This window comes from Furipterus horrens, unplaced genomic scaffold (assembly GCF_987537825.1).
Source record: "Furipterus horrens unplaced genomic scaffold, mFurHor1.1.pri manual_scaffold_3, whole genome shotgun sequence".
Taxonomy (NCBI): domain Eukaryota; kingdom Metazoa; phylum Chordata; class Mammalia; order Chiroptera; family Furipteridae; genus Furipterus; species Furipterus horrens.
This window is the reverse complement of record NW_028327173.1, coordinates 149,300,583-149,316,994: the sequence shown is the minus strand read 5'-3', so window position 1 is coordinate 149,316,994 and position 16,412 is coordinate 149,300,583. Positions and strand designations below refer to the sequence as shown.

General features: G+C 35.4%; 1 protein-coding gene across 2 annotated transcripts in view; it reads left to right on the top strand.

Moving 5' to 3' along the window:
* TTBK2 (tau tubulin kinase 2) overlaps positions 1-16,412 on the top strand; it is a 134,251-nt gene that overhangs the window by 59,580 nt on the left and 58,259 nt on the right. For both annotated transcript variants that reach the window (XM_090270487.1, XM_090270488.1), the window contains 3 exons: positions 557-630; positions 7,500-7,640; positions 9,280-9,384. In XM_090270487.1, coding sequence (XP_090126613.1) covers positions 557-630; positions 7,500-7,640; positions 9,280-9,384 — 320 coding nt within the window. The remainder of the gene's footprint in view (positions 1-556; positions 631-7,499; positions 7,641-9,279; positions 9,385-16,412) is intronic.

Here is a 16,412-nt window from a genome sequence, read left to right as displayed (position 1 = left end):
TTCTACCAGTTTCACCTCTGCTTCCGTCTGCACACTAGGACTAGGCAGCACCTCTTTGGATTTTATATCTGGAACTCAGATTGAAAACCATTGAACTAGTTCAGGTCAATGAGACCCAGAAAGATTAAGTGACTCACCGAAGTCTTGTAATGGTGAATGGCAGACCACATCTAAAATTTAGGATTTATATTCTTAACAAAGTTCTTATTTATTGTTCTTCTGTGCTTTCATATGGGTATGTATAATGTATGGGCTGCTTGATCTAAAATGACCTCTTCTTTCCTTCCTAAGTAAATTATCATTCATTTTCCCCCCAGTCATTTGCTTATTTTTATTCATTCAATAAACATTTATTTGACTATACAAAGAGCAGTGTAGGATCTGGGGGAAAGTGCATAGAAAATTTGAATAATATAGATTGCCTATCCTTAAGGTTCTTAAGGCAGATTCTTTATATTCAATCATAAAATACTATACATAAAAACAAATTATTAATTTTTTAGAAGCAAAACTATAATATAACCTTTTCCACTGTTTTCTTTCTTTCTTTTTTCAGGGAAAGATCATGTTTGTAGATTTATTGGCTGTGGGAGGAACGATCGCTTCAACTACGTGGTCATGCAGTTGCAGGTAGGTTATCTTGAAAATGTATCTTAGAATCTTTTGGTTTTGGTCAAAGTACCTAATTAGAGTGGAAAATAACAACAACAACAGTTTTGGTATCATCTCATAATATTTTATATTAATAATATGCAGCTGACAATTTATTTAAACAGACTTGATACAGGTATTTCCAAAGATAGAAGGGTTGTCCCTGTCATCTCTTTTAGTTAACCCCTAACTTCATTGATTGTCATCATTGCAATATTTTCAACCTCCACGTGGATTGCTGGATATAATGTGAGTCTTGCCCTCTCCCTGTCCCCTCCGTCTCCACTCTTTGTTACTTTAAGGCCTTTAGTTTTCCATTTATGTGCTCAGGTACCAACCTTAACTGCTTAAAATTTTAAGCCCTAGTTGAAATAGAGAAGAAATGCTACTCTTTCTCTTTTCATCCTTTAACATTGCTCTCTCTGTTCCCTGTCCTTTAGATGGAAAGTGGAGTAGGGTTGGAGCAACAGAGAGAGAAATTCAGAAGGGGAATATTGGAATAATGACTTGACTACAGCAAGGACAAGAGGGGAACCATCTCTCTCTATCTCTCTCTCTCTCTCACACACACACACCACCACCACCACCACCACCATCCCCCCTTAGAAAAATCTGTTTGGGGCATTTGGTTCTTTTATTTTGTTTTCAACTTATCTACATAGCAGAGATTTCAGAGACTTAGATCCTGGCCTAATTGCTTCACCTTCTCCTCAAAAGGCTTTTCTGTTTCCATCAGCTATCCTTTGGCATTTGGTTTAGATTTAAAGATATTAATCTCTCTGTAGACCATAACCTTAAAGTCTTTGAGTCATGTTTCTTTATCTCTTGAGCTAGCAGTTTTATTTCTTGAAGCAGCTGTTCCTGGACCTTTTTAGGTTATTTATATGGACCCTGCTTTCTCTCACTTTGGCCAATAATAATAGAATTTTTATATTTTAAACTATGATATTAAAATTTTAAACTATGATATTTTATAGTTTTACTTTAGATTTATAAACATCTTACTTGATTCTCACCATATCCCCATGGAGAGGATAGGACAGCTCATATCCCCATTTTGCAAATGAAAAGGTTGAAGCTCAAGGTTTGTGGTTTGCCTGGAACTGGTTACTGGATGGCTGTTAGGGTTTGGTGGAAGCCTGAGGCCAGTGTTCTTGGCACAATTAGAGAAGACTCTTCAGTTTTGTCCTTAGGTTACTACTAACTGGAGAACATGGACAGGAGTTTTTTCAGCCTGCAAAGTGTTTCTCAGTTTTAGCACATACTTTTCTGAGTTTTAAATATTTGCAATTACCTACATCTCACTTTTTGGAAATGAGAAGGCTTAGTCTGGTTAAACTAAGGAGACTGGTGTGTATCAGAGAGCGATGGCTTTTGTGGCCTTTGGCAATCTCAAATGGAGTCTTTCAAAATTTTTTTCCATGACTTCTTGCTATCTTTCTTTCTGTCATAAGAAAATTAACCCGTCAATAACTATTCCTATGGTTGACTTGATTTGGGGACAAAGCTGAAGTTAATATACCTGCTAGAGGGTACTTTCTTGACATATTGAAGATAACTAGTCAGCTTTTCCCATATACTTTAATTAAAATTTACTTACTCAGACCCAACTTTTCACTGACATTTCTAATTTCTTCAAAAAAACACCAATTCATTATTCTTAAGTAAACTTTCATCTTTTCTTCCTAGCAATTCAATTATATAATATCTACCTTAAAATTATTAAGAATTAAATACTATATTGTAGAAATTCTAGCTATTTACCATTAAAATGGGTCTTAAAATCTGATAGAATTCAAGCAATTATAGACATTTGTTTTCTCATTTCTAGTGACAGGAACCTTGGCCGGGTCTCAATTACTATCCTGGTACCATTGACGCTTTACTTGAGCAGCCTTAGTTTAGTCAAAGGGTGATATTTTGTGATGGCTGTCACCTAGGAAGGGGCAAAAAATATTTTGAATCCTGTAACCAGTACAGATGTAGATCTAGATTCCTAACATCAGAGCCTCCGTGTTTTTAAAACTTTTTATTGTTATGGAAAAATTAAACATACACAAAAGTAGAGAGAATAATATAATGTACCCGTGTACTCATCACCTGCCCTCAATAATTTTCAATATATATCTAGTCTGGTCCATGTGTATTTTCCTTCTCCTCTCCCTCCCTTGATTATTTCAAAGCAAATCCAAGGAATATTTTTTTTTAATAATTTATTTGTTTGTTTGTTTGTTTTATTTTTAGAAAGAGGGGAAAGGAGAAAGAGAGGGAGAGAAACATCACTGTGTGGTTGCCTCTCACTTACACCCCCAACTGGGGACCTGACGTGCAACCTAGTCATGTGCCCTGACTGGGAATCGAACCAGCGACACTTGGCTCGCAGGCTGATGCTCAGTCCACTGAGCCACAGCAGTCAGGCTCCAAGGAATATTTTTATCTGTAGAAATATTAATATATATTTCTAAGAAGGATTTCTTTTTCCATCATAGCCACACAGCACAATACTTCCAAAATAATAGCATCAAATATCAAGTCAGTCTTCAGTTTTCCTTGATTGTATCTCTCTCCGCTATTTTTTTATATTTGATTTACTTGAATCTGGTTTCAGAGAGGGTTCACACATTGCATTTGGTGGATAGATCTCTTTAAGTTTCTCTCTCTTTTTTTTTGTAAATTTGTTTTCATTGGGATACAGGCGATAAGTGAGAAATGTCCCTGTGGGTTCTTAAGTCACTTTTAATCTATAGGTTGCTCCTCTTTTTTTTTCCCCTTAGTTTTCTTTTTGTTGTTTTACTCTCATTGATAAAAAACAGTCATTTGTCATGCAGAAGTTCCCCTATTCTGGGTTTTGCTGATAGTCTCTCTGTGGTGGTCACATGTTCTTCTATTCCCTGTATTATCGATAAACTGGTGATTAAATCAGATTCTAGTTCTGCTTTGGCCAGAATACTTGAGGGGTGAGTTGTATCACATCAGTAAGCAGTGTCTTGTTGTCTCTTTTAGGAATGTTAAAATTGATCAGTGAGATTCATGGACTGTCAGACCGATTTATTTATTTTGAAGTTCCCCATAGTTTTTCTCTTAGGTTTTATCAACCTTATTCGTAATCATTTCCTAGATCCATTACTTCAGTGGGGTTGCAAGTATATTATTCTAATTTTATGATTTTGAATTCATTCATCAGCTGGAATTCTTTAAAAAGCACTCAACCAACTATTAGGTTATCCTGAGGAAGAGTAACATTTCATACAGGAAGGATAGGACTAATAACTTGATTCTTTTTTTTACCAGTTTTCAGAACAGTGAGTTGGTTCCCTAATATTTTCCAAAGGGTACTAATTAGTTCTCTCTTTAAAAAATAATATATAGATTTAACATATTTTGTGTCCTTTAATCATTTTTTTTCTTTTTAATGTTCAAATTGTCCAATCTTTGGCTAGTAGGACTTCCTTCAAGTTGGATCCTGATTCATTTCAACAGGACCAGACTGCAGCAGTCTCTGATAGCATCCTTACTTTCTGGTACAGCATCGTGCACCTGGCTCATTCTATCCATCCCGTGCTCCAGAGCTTGAATCAACCATTTCTCCATTAAGCCCTGATTTCTATTAATGGGAAATGGTATTTAGATAGCACAATCTAGATGCTATGGGTGCCTACTGAAATTGGATGGTCATTGTTTTAAATTATTTTTAAGTGGATAGGTTTAGGATTTCTATTTTTTTAAGAGAAAATACATCATGTTTTATTTGCTATTTCCAATTCAAGTTTGTGTTACTAGAATTGCTGATAACCTCTTTGATTTTATATTGTGAGGTTCAGGGACATTAAAGTGCTTCTCTTTGTTCTTATGCACTTTTCAAAACATTTAGATGAAATGATATCATTGGGATTTACATGAATATAATGCAGTATATGTATGTGAGAAGGGAGAAGAGGCTGTATGTTTCTGGGGGGTAGTGGTTAACAGATGAGGGTTTGTTATATTATTTTCTCTCCCTTAAAGGTATTTCAAATTCTTAATAATTAGTTTATTCGTATTTTTAGGGGGATCATGTTAAATGTCTGGAATACTTAGGAAGAAATGGATTTACTTTTTTATTCAATAATACTTATTTCATATTACTATATATAAAGGTTCTTTTTTTAGTGGCTGCATATTAGGCAGTATGACTGTACCATAATTTATTTAATCATTCATTTATTGATGTACATATTGTTTTAAATTTTTCTTTATAACAACTAACCATTTGTAGTATGTACTCAAAAGTAGATGTATAGTTGTTTGTATGGAAAATAATACAATAATTAATAAATAATGCAAGAATAAATTCTGTTTCATGTACTCACAACCATGAACCTACTTTTGTCACACCCTGTATAATTTGTTGGATCAAACCTGTATGTATTTACCATGTTAATAATTCTTTCTGCATACTTCTGCCAGCCTTGTATTTATCTTTTTAATTTTATTTGATACCTTAGGTTTACATTTAAAAAGATTTAAAAATTTAAAATCATTACTCATATCATAAGTCTAGGTTAATTGATTTCCTTTCAAAAGCTATTAGATGGTGGAAGTTGTTTACAAATGAAGTTCCAGTATTATCTTAGGTATATTTTGGCGATCAAAATATTGAGTTTTAAAGAAGAAATTTATTGGAATGCTAGTAGAAGTTATTAGGTACTCTCATGCAATTATAAAAGTCATTCTTTTAGATTATCACTTATTTTATATTTGCTGAGGATGTAAAGAACAATAAATTCCCCTAACATTAAAAAATAAAGATAAACCCTGGCTGCTGTGGCTCAGTGGATTGAGCATCGACCTGCGAGCCAAGTGTTGCTGGTTCAATTCCCAGTCAGGGCAGATGACTAGGTTGCACATCAGGTCCCCAGTTGGGGGCGCGAGTGAGAGGCAACCACATAGTGATGTTTCTCTCCCTCCCTTTCTCCTTTCCCCTCTCTCTAAAAAATAAACAGACAAACAAAAAAAAATTAAAAAATATAAAGATAACTTAATTTATGCTATGGGAAAACTGCACTTTAAAAGAAGATGCGTAATTTCATTCCCAGTCAGGGCACATGACTAGGTTGCACCGTCAGGTCCCCAGTTGGGGGTGGGAGTGAGAGGCAACCACACAATGATGTTTCTCTCCCTTTCTTTCTCCTTTCCCCTCTCACTAAAAATAAACAAACAAATAATTTAAAAAAAGAAGAAGATATGTAGTATGAAAGGCTCTCAACTGTCCTTTAATTTTTCAATTTTTAGATTACTTGAGTACTATTTAATATTTTATTTCAAATGGTATTTAATTTAAGAATTTATTACTTTTTAAAAAGTGAATCAGCTGTCTTTAGTTGAGGTGATGGTTTCAGTGGTATTAATCCTAGACATACGAGTGGGGGCAAAAAATGTGAATTTATTTATAAAAAATTGTGTATTTATTCTTACATGTTTAAACTTCATTCATCTTCCAAGTACTCTTCATTTGATACAAGACAGTTATTGAGATTTTTTTCCACTGCTTGAAACAGTTTTTGAACTCGTTGATTTTGATGGCTTTTAGTGCTTGTGTCGTTTTTTGTTTCACCTCTTCCACCTCAGCAAAATGTTTCCCTTTGAGGACTTTTTTCATTTGGGGAAACAAAAAAAAGTTGCTTGAGGCAAGATCAGGTGAATGGGGAATGTGGGGTATGGGGGTCATACCATTTTCAGTCAAAAAATGCTGAACACTCATCAGTGTGGGCAGGTGTGCTCATAAATCATGAAATGGGCAAATACATTTGGAAGAGTCTTCCAAAAAATTCTCTGAAGCTGAACACAGCCTCTCACAATCATGCCAGTTAATACACTGGTACAGATGGGTTCCTAGACACTCATCTAGGGGGAGAAGCCTGTACTACAAGGGGCCTGCCTTCCAAAAAATAATTCTGTTTTCTTAGGCCCCCCATCATACACTAAAAAATTTTGGGAATAAAGAAATTGGGATATTTAAGTTTCCTTGAGCTATAGGAGCCAGTTTCCAATCGTTGGGAGGTAGAAATGCAGCATCGTAACCTGTTCTTATGAGATTACCAGTTGTTACCTAGGCAAGAACCAACCTTCTGGATGGAACAGCACTGTGAAGTGGAAAAAGAACGCTTTGGAGTCAGACAGACTTAGATTTGAAAGACAACTTTACCTTAACAGGTTAACATTATTTAAACTCTCTGAGCCTCAGGTTCCTCATCTGTAAAACAGGAATAACAGCTTCTGTTCAGGGTGCTGTGAGAATTAAATGCAATCATGAATGTAATACATCTGGCACAGGCTAGATCATTCATTGCTTTTATCTCCTGCTAGAAGTAATTGAGTGTTTCCTATCATTTTTTGTTCAAAATAACAATAACTGGCATTTATTGAGGTACCTACTGTGTGCCAGACAGTATTCTAAACATATTAAATAGATCTTTTTTTAGTCTTAACAAAACACTGGCCCCATTTTGTAAGGAAACTGTGACACAGAAAAATTAAGTAGTTTCTATGGAAATATATATGTTAGGCAGTAATGAGGAAATATATATATGTATAATATCTTTTTAAATAAGACTTTTGTTATGACATCAGACACAAAGGGAATTGTGACTTGGAAACATAATATGTTCAAAAACTGGTTATTCTTAAATTTGTCTGAAACAATGCATTATCTTAACAGAATCTCTTCTTTTGAGTGAGAGAATCATAATTTGGGTAAAATCCTTGCTATTTCATTCAAAACATTTTAAATAATAAATGGATAATTCCCCGTATTTTCTTGTAACATAGTTTTAGTACCATATTTGAAAGTGTTTATTTGTTTCCCATAGGGTCGGAATCTGGCAGATCTACGCCGGAGCCAGTCCCGGGGCACGTTCACTATTAGCACTACTCTTCGGCTGGGTAGGCAGATTCTGGAGTCTATCGAGAGCATCCATTCTGTGGGATTCTTACACCGAGACATCAAACCGGTAGGGGGCCTTTTCCAGCCAGAGCACAGAATGAGTTTGCTTGGTAATGTTAACCCTAAAATGGGACACAATAAATTACAAATGTAACCTTCTGTATTTGCTTTCTATATTAAATACAGGTAATATTTTAATTTCTGTAGCAAAAATGTAACTAGAAGCAGAATATAACATGCTTCTCATTTTTTAAATTGATTATTTAGAGAGAGGAAGGGAGGGAAGGAGAGAGAGGTTTGTTGTTCCACTTATTTATGCATTCATTGGTTGATTCTTGTATGTGCCCTGACTGGGGATCGAACCAGCAACCTGGCGTATTGGGGACAATGCTGTAACCAACTGAGCTACCCGGCCAGGGCACCTCTTAATTAAAAAAGAAGAAAAAGAAAAAGAAAGACAGTAGTGTACAAACTACAACATCTATTCAAGAGCTTTTCAAATACAATGAAAATGTTGCTCAGCAGCCAAATTAAAAATGATTAATGCTTGACTATTATTATTATTATGATGTGTATGTTAACATTGCTAATTAATTGATAGTTATTCTTTAGATTTCCTTTTCCTAATATTGCTTAAAATATTTACATATGTCGCTTTTAGATGTTGGTATGATGTTTTTGAACTTTTTTTAAGTGACAAATTATTCTTCTAAGACACTCAATTTTGAAAGACTTTTTTTTTTCTTGAGTACTAGTGGCAATATATATATTTTTCTATTGTTTTCCTTAGAAATTGTCGTTTCCATAACTGTGAAATTATACTTTTTAAATTTTTCTTCTCAGTTTCTTTTTATTGCTCACAAGGAGAAATGACCCATTTGTGATATATTGTATTTACTAGAAATTTATCGTATGTTGGTTGGTACAGTTGAAAAGTAACGCATCCTTTGCTACATGGTTTCTAAAATTAAATAGTTTACATGAAAATGCCAACTAATATTAACATGGTTAAGTAGGATTTAATGTAGTGTAGATTTCTCTGACTCTTATTTCTATGCCAAATTAAGTGTCATTATTTAACTGCGGTGATTGAAGAGTTTGCATTTCCATCAGAAAGCTCCCTAGGTAGAACAGTGTTTTAGAATAAAAGCTAACAATTCTGTAACAATTTGGTTTTTGCTTTTATTCTCTTGTTTACATACCCATCTTCACAAGTTTTGTGCTCAATTAATGTTACATTTATTTTTATTAAGGCAAGAATACAAAGTATATTTTCCTTAAGTCTGTTTTGAAATGTTTCCTTAAATTGCATTTTAACTTTACACTTAGTGAAATTCAACTTTAGGATATTCATTTACATTTCTGAGTTATGTATTTGATTTTGTTCACTTCTGGTTCTTCCCATTTACATTTAATTAATGACTTAGAGGTAGAGTTCTGATCCCAGTTAAATCAGTATTGTGTTATATATAACTTCTATACAGTGGCTTAAAATCTTTGTTACTCAGAGTTTACCATATATGGGCATTAATAGAATCCACAATGAAATTATGTGTTAATTACAGTAAACATTATTAACTATAATATTGTATTTGGGACATGTGTGTTATATAGAATTTAAGTAGAAGAATTAAAATCTAGGAAAGATAAGGTTTAAGGACTAATTTTTATAAGAATATGTATATTTTCTTTCTTTATTTTTCTAGTCGAACTTCGCCATGGGTCGTTTTCCTAGTACATGTAGGAAATGTTTCATGCTTGATTTTGGCTTGGCACGACAATTCACTAATTCCTGTGGTGACGTCAGACCAGTAAGATTTTTCCTATTATTATTAACTATTTTAAATTAACCTATTATTGTACTAGTTTAAAGAAATGCTAATTATAAGAATGGATGTCATTCAAGAATAGCATATAGGTTTATGATAAAGTCATAGAAATTAATTAATTAATTTTATTACTGGAAGTTGTGGCTTTAAAAAGATACATTGGATGCACATTAAGAGTTATCTTGTAGTAAGAACACACATTAGTCCCTGAGGATACGGGGTCTTTTTTGCAGTCCAAGGCTCTTTACACGTACAACAGTTGTTCTCTTTCACTTATTGTACTTTTCATATCCATTTGGTTCTTTAAAAAATTTCTCTTTAGCCTTGACTGGTGTGGCTCAATTGTTTGGGTGTTGTCTCCCAAAGCAAAAGGTCGCCAGTTCAATTCCCAGTCAGGGCACATGCCTGGGTTGCAGGTTCGGTCCCTGTCTTTTCTCTCTCCCTCCTTTCCCCCTCCCTTCCCCTCTCTAAAAAATAAATAAATAAAGTCTTTAAATTTTTTTTTAATTGATATTCTGTATTTGATATGATGTCATCATTTCCTTCTTTTTATCAAGCATTCCTTTAGTTCTCTGAAGATATTTATAATGGCTAGTTTTAAATCTTTTATGATAAATCTGACATATAGTTAGTCACTCTCACAGGCAGCTTCTCCTGCCTTCTTTTTTAATATGGGGGTCATACTTTCCTGTTTCTTTGCATGCCTTATAATTTTTTTTTATAATAATCTGGAAATTTTAGATTGTATATTGTAGCAATTATGCATACTGGTCCCCTCTTCCAGGGCTTGTTAGTATGTGCTTGTTTATTTGTTTAGTGACTGTATTATTTTAGTGAAGTCTGTTTTTCCCAACCCCTAACCCCTACCTCCAAACAGTGTTAATTTCCACTAATTGATTGTTCTGTTGTTTACAGTGGTGCCCTGGGACACAAATTCCTTGACAAATTAATAAAATTATGCCTCCTAAAATGGAATAATTTCTTTTTTTCTTTAGTTTACTGAGGTGACATTGGTTAATAAAATTATATAGGTTTCAGGTATACAATTCTATAATAAATCATCTCTATTGTATCATGTGTTCATCAGCCTGAGTCAAGTATCCTTTCCATCACCATTTATCCCCCTGCCCGTTTCCCTGTGGTAATTACCATACTGTTGTCTATGAGGCTGCTTGTTTGTTTTTGCTGTCAGTTTGTTCTCTATGAGTCTGTTTCTGTTTTGTTAGTTTATTTTGTTCATTAAATTTCACATACAAGTGAAATCATATGGTACTTGTCTTTCTCTGACTGGCTTATTTCATTTAGCATAATGTTCTCCAGGTCCATCCATGCTGTCACAAAAGGTAAGATTTAATTCTTTTTTTACTGCTGAGTAGTATTCCATTGTATAAATGTACATAGCTTTCTCATCTACTGATGGGCACATGGGCGGTTTCCACATTTTGGCTATTGTAAATAATGCTGCTGTGAACATATGGGTACATATATTCTTTCAAATTGGTGTTTTGGGATTCTTAGGATATATTGCCAGAAGTGGAATCACTGGGTCAAAAGTCAGTTCCATTTTTAACTCTTTGAGGAAATTCCATACTATTTTCCACAGTAGCTGCACCAGTCTGCATTCCCACCAATAGTGCACTAAGGTTCCCTTTTCTCTACATCCTCCCAGTTCTTATTGTTTGTGGATTTATTGATGATAGCCATTCTGACACGTATGAGGTGATTTCTCATTGTGGTTTTAATCTGAGATCAGACTTTGATTTGTTCGGAACCCAAGAGGGCTCCTCTCATCTGTCTTATTCTCCTGCTTCTTCCCTGGAGAGCCTGTAGTCTAGGGTATATCCATAAGACCCACCAGCCTCCTCCCAATTTCCTTTAGTATACCCTCCACTATTTTTGAGAGAGATCTTGGGTTTAAACTTAACTGTTGGAAATTAAAGAATTTCTTTTAGAAAGAGATTAAGAATGACCTCTTTTTTTTTTTTTCTTCTGCTCCCAGGCAAAATCTCTGAGCCAGGGCTCTGGATTTGAATGTGAGGACTATGGCTAGCTGTTCTCTGAGTGACTTAATGACTTTAGGAGCTGAGCCTTTTGGTTGAGTTGGGGACAGTAATCTGAGGTCCTTTGGTGTGGAACCACTCACTGCTTCATAAGGCAAGGGAAGGACATTTGGGGTCCCAGTATTCTCCGCATACCCCACCCAAAGTAGATCTTCTGTTTTATAAGCTAAGGCTAGAAGCCTCTACCTCTCTACCTGCAGTTGCCCAGGACTTAGCTTGCTCAGCAATAGTCAGCTTGGAGAATATAAGAAATGCTGAAGTCCTGCTCTTAGGGGAAGAAAGCCCTCCATCTGGGAAGTGGGGAAGGAGGGAGCCCTTTCTTCTTGGTTGTGACAGTCTGGAGTGGGGCCACCCTCACTGATCTGGAAGAGAAAGGGGAAGGATCTGTTTTTGTTCAGATACCATAGACTCTAGCCTTTCTTACTGAAGAATTTCATAGGTTTTCTTGAATAGATCCTTCTTTATTTGTTTGCCCTAAGGATGCTTCTGTTGTTTTTATTTTAATTGTATTTTTTCTGTTACTTTATAGCCCCCTTATCCCCTCATCTACCTCCAACCACTCCTCTCCCTTTGTAGTTGTTTTTAAAAATAATTTCCACCAGTTTTACAGGAGACTGGATCTGGTGGAGCTCCTCATGTGGTCACACTGGCATTTGGTCTCCCACTACAGTTCTTATACTTATGTCTACTTTTTACTTTTAGTTTTGTTTTAATTTGCTGCTGATCATGACTTTCATTCTTAGCAAATAGGTTGCACAGAAGTTGAAATACTGGGTTTGAATGAGCTAACTATATAATGATAAAATTGTATACAGAAATGTAAATTACATTTAAAATATAGGCATATGAGAATTTAAGTGCCTAGAAATTATGAATCTTTTCTGTCCTAGTGAAGGTCTTGCATTATTAATAGATTGCAAGGTAGTGTTATTGGTCCAAAGTCTGTGTGCACTATGTTTTGAAAAGCCAAGGCTCAAAACATCAGACTTTAAAGTAAGGAAAGGTTTATTGGTCAAGAAGATGCCAACTGAGAAGATGGGAGACCTAGTGGTTTCTCATATTCATCTTAAGAAAGTATGAAGTTCAGGTTCCTTTTTGTCAAGTGAAGGGGAAATGGGGGGGGTCATTTGAGGTGATTGATCACTGCAGATATCTGGGTACCAGTAGGGGTCTGAGGGAGATTGTACTAGTTGATGTGAATCTGGTCACAAAGTTCCTGCAAATCTCTGATAAACAATACATACTTCCCTATCTCCTCAAGCCACAAGCAGAGTCCCTCTAATGATTAGCATGTCTATAGGCAAGACTGAACAGAAACTATCAGTCTGAAGACCATGGGAGCAAAGCAGGCTTGATCAGGATTGTTTCAGACTGAGTATTTCACTGTTACAGAAGGTGATGAATTGAGTTTCTATTTCGCTTATTAGATTTGAATATTATTCTGGCATTATATTTCTTTTCCAAGTATCTTAAAATTTTTAGAATGTTGTCAGGTTATTTTTATTCTTTCATACAACATATTTAATGAGCACATATAATGTGTGAGGCATGGATGTAGGTGCTGGGAGTGCAGTGGTGAACAAGCAGACCAAAACAAGGTTTTTATGGAGATAATATTTTAGTGGAGAAGATAGATAATACACAAATAAATATATAATTTTAGATAGTGGTAAATGCTATGAAGAAACACAAAGTCATGGAGCAGTGGTTCTCAACCGTCCTAATGCCGCGACCCTTTAATACAGCTCCTCATGTTGTGGTGACCCCCAACCATAAAATTATTTTCATTGCTATTTCATACCTGTAATTTTGTGACTGTTATGAATCGTAATGTAAATATCTGATATGCAGGATGTGTTTTCATTATTAAAAATTGAACATAATTAAAGCATAGTGATTAATCACAAAAACAATATCTAATTATATATGTGTTTTCCGATGGTCTTGGGGACCCCTGTGAAAGGGTTGTTTGACCCCCAAAGGGGTTGTGACCCACAGGTTGAGAACCGCTGACATAGAGTGATGGGCAGTGAGGGGAAAACACTGTTTTAGAGATGTTTGAGGAGGTGTTGAAAGTAGAATGAAGTATGAGAGCAAGCCATGTGAATATCTGTTAAGAAAGCGTTCCAGACAAAGGAAACAGTGAGTGTGAGGGCTCTGAGACAGAGTAGATTTAGTGTGTTCGAGAAAAAGTAGGAGGGCCACTGTGGCTATAGCATAATATAGCTTAAAAAGGGTTAAGTGGAGAGACAAGGTTTAAGAGGTTGGTAGGCTCCTCAGATTGTGTATGATTTTGCAAAAAGGTAGATTTTATTCTAAGTATGATTGGAAGCCTTAGAAGCCTTAGGAAAATTTTGAGCAGGGTGGTTGTATAATTACATGATCTGTCAATAAACTATATAGTAGAGTTATATCCAGAAGTAGATTATATTTAAAACAAAGCCACATGAGGTTTTTAAGTGCCCAGAAATTGTGGGGAGACTATCTTTGGCTTTATCGATGTTCTTGTGTTGATTGGTAGCCAGGTAGGTAAAGAACTTAGGTTCTATGTAGTTTATTGGATTTGCATATGTTTCTGGAATTCCATTTCTATTCCAGATAACAGTTTTTCAATTTTTAGAACATGATTTTTAGAAAAGTGACTCTTGCTGTAAAGAAGAGACTATTGAGAGCAAGGGTGGAATCAGAAAGACAAGTTAGAAGACTAACACCATGGTCCAGTGATCACTGACAGTGGCTCTGACGTAGGGCATTAGGATGGTACAATGAGGTTAGTGAGAAATGATCGTATTTTGCATTTATTTTAAATGTAGATTTAATATGACTTCATTTAGGATTTGATATTGGAATGTGAAAGAGGAAGAGTCAAGAATGACTACTAAATTTTTGTTCTGAATGAATGATCATGCTATCAACCATGATAGGGAAAGATGAAGAGCAGGTTTGATATGTGGAAAAAAGCAAGTTTCATTATCTAGAAGTTAAGTTTGAGATGCTTCTTACATTTGAGATGAAAATAGCAAGAAGATGATGTGATATAGTAGTTTGTAGCTCAAAGGAGAAATCAGGGCAAGGGGTAATATAAATTTAAGATACATTTACTCCCAGTGTTTAAAACTAAATGGTAATTTTAAAAAGTGGGACTTGATTACATCAGCTAAGGGGAAGGGGTAGCTGGGTAAGAAAAGAGGTTTTGAGTCTGAGCCATTGGGGTACTTTAGTAACTCAGTGATGGATAGAGCTAGCCAAGAAGAGTAAGGTGGAGGATCAGCCACTGAAGGAGGGGAAAAAATGAGAAGAATGTGGTATCTTGGGAACCAAGTGAAGGAAGTGCTTCAAGTATGTGGGGGGTGGTTGTCACATGAATCAGATGCTACTGATATTGGTCAAGTAAGGTGGGAAATTAGAACTGGCCATCTGGGTTAACTAATTGGAACAGGGTAAAGAGAGAGCTCGGGAGAGGAAGTGAAGAAAGGGAGTAGGCAACTCTCTGGCAGTTTGCTTTGTTCTAAAAAGGGGTAAAACAAGGAGGTAGTTGAAAGGGCAGTAAAATGTGTCCTTCCCTATTTAAAAAAAAGTGTAGTTATTACACCATGCTTGTGTATTAATGGTAATGCTCCAGGAGATGTGAAAAAAAACTGATAATGTAAGACACAATAGGAACAATTATAGGAGCCAAATTCTTTTTTTGAAGTATATTTTATTGATTTTGCTATTAAAAATTGTCCCAATTTTTCCCCTTTTGCACTCCACCTAGTATCCCCTTCCCTTTAGCAATCCCACCCCTTAGTTATGTCCATGGGTCATGTGTATAAGTTCTTTGGCTTCTCCATTTCCTGTACTATTCTTAACATCCCCCTGTCTTATTTTGTACCAACCAATTATGCTTCTTAATCCCTGCACCATTTCCCCATTTCTTTCCCTTCCCCCTCCCAGCTGATAACCCTCCAAATGATCTTCATACCTATGATTCTGTTTTTGTTCTGGTTGTGTGCTTTGTTTGTTTTTTATTTTTAGATTCAGTTGTTGATAGTTGTGTTTGTTGTTAACATTCATAGTTTTGACCTTCTTTTTCTTAAATAGGTCCTTTTACCATTTCATATAATAATGACTTGGTGATGATGAACTCTTTTAGCTTTACCCTGATCTGCCCTTTCATTCTAAATGATAGCTTTGCTGGATAGAATAATCTTGGTTGTAAGTCCTTGCTTTTCCTCACTTTGAATACTTCTTGCCAGTCCCTTCTTGCCTGCAAAGTTTCTTTTGAGAAATCAGCTGATATTCTTATAGGCACCCCTTTGTAGCTAACTCTCTTCTTTTCTTCTGCTGCTTTTAAGTTTCTCTCTTTATCTTTAACCTTTGGCATTTTAATTATGATGTGTCTTGGTGTGGTCCTCTTTGGGTCAAACTTGTTTGGGACCCTCTGTGCTTCTTGGACTTGTATGTCTGTCTATTTCCTTCTCCAGATTAGGGAAGTTTTCTTTCATTATTTTTTCACATAAGTTTTCAATTTCTTGCACTTCCTCTTCTTCTGGCACCCCTATGATTTGGATGTTGGGCCTTTTGGAGATGTCCCAGAGTTTTCATATACTTTCCTCATTTTTTTTTGAATTTTTGTTTCTTCATACTATTCTGTTTGACTGTTCTTTTCTTCCTTATGTTCCAAATCATTGATTTGAATCCTGGCTTCCTTCCCTTCACTGTTGGTTCCCTGTGGATTTTTCTTTATTTCACTTAGTGTAACCTTCATTTCTTCTTTATGTTGTTGCTGTACTCAGTGAGTTCTCTGAGCATTCTGATCATCAGTGTTTTTAACTCTGCATCTGATAGGTTGGATATCTCCATTTCATTTAGTTCTTTTTCTTGGGTTTTGTTCTGTTCTTTCAGTTGGGCTATCTTTCGTAGTCTCCTCAATTTGGCAGCCTCTGTGATTGTTTCTTTGTATTAGGT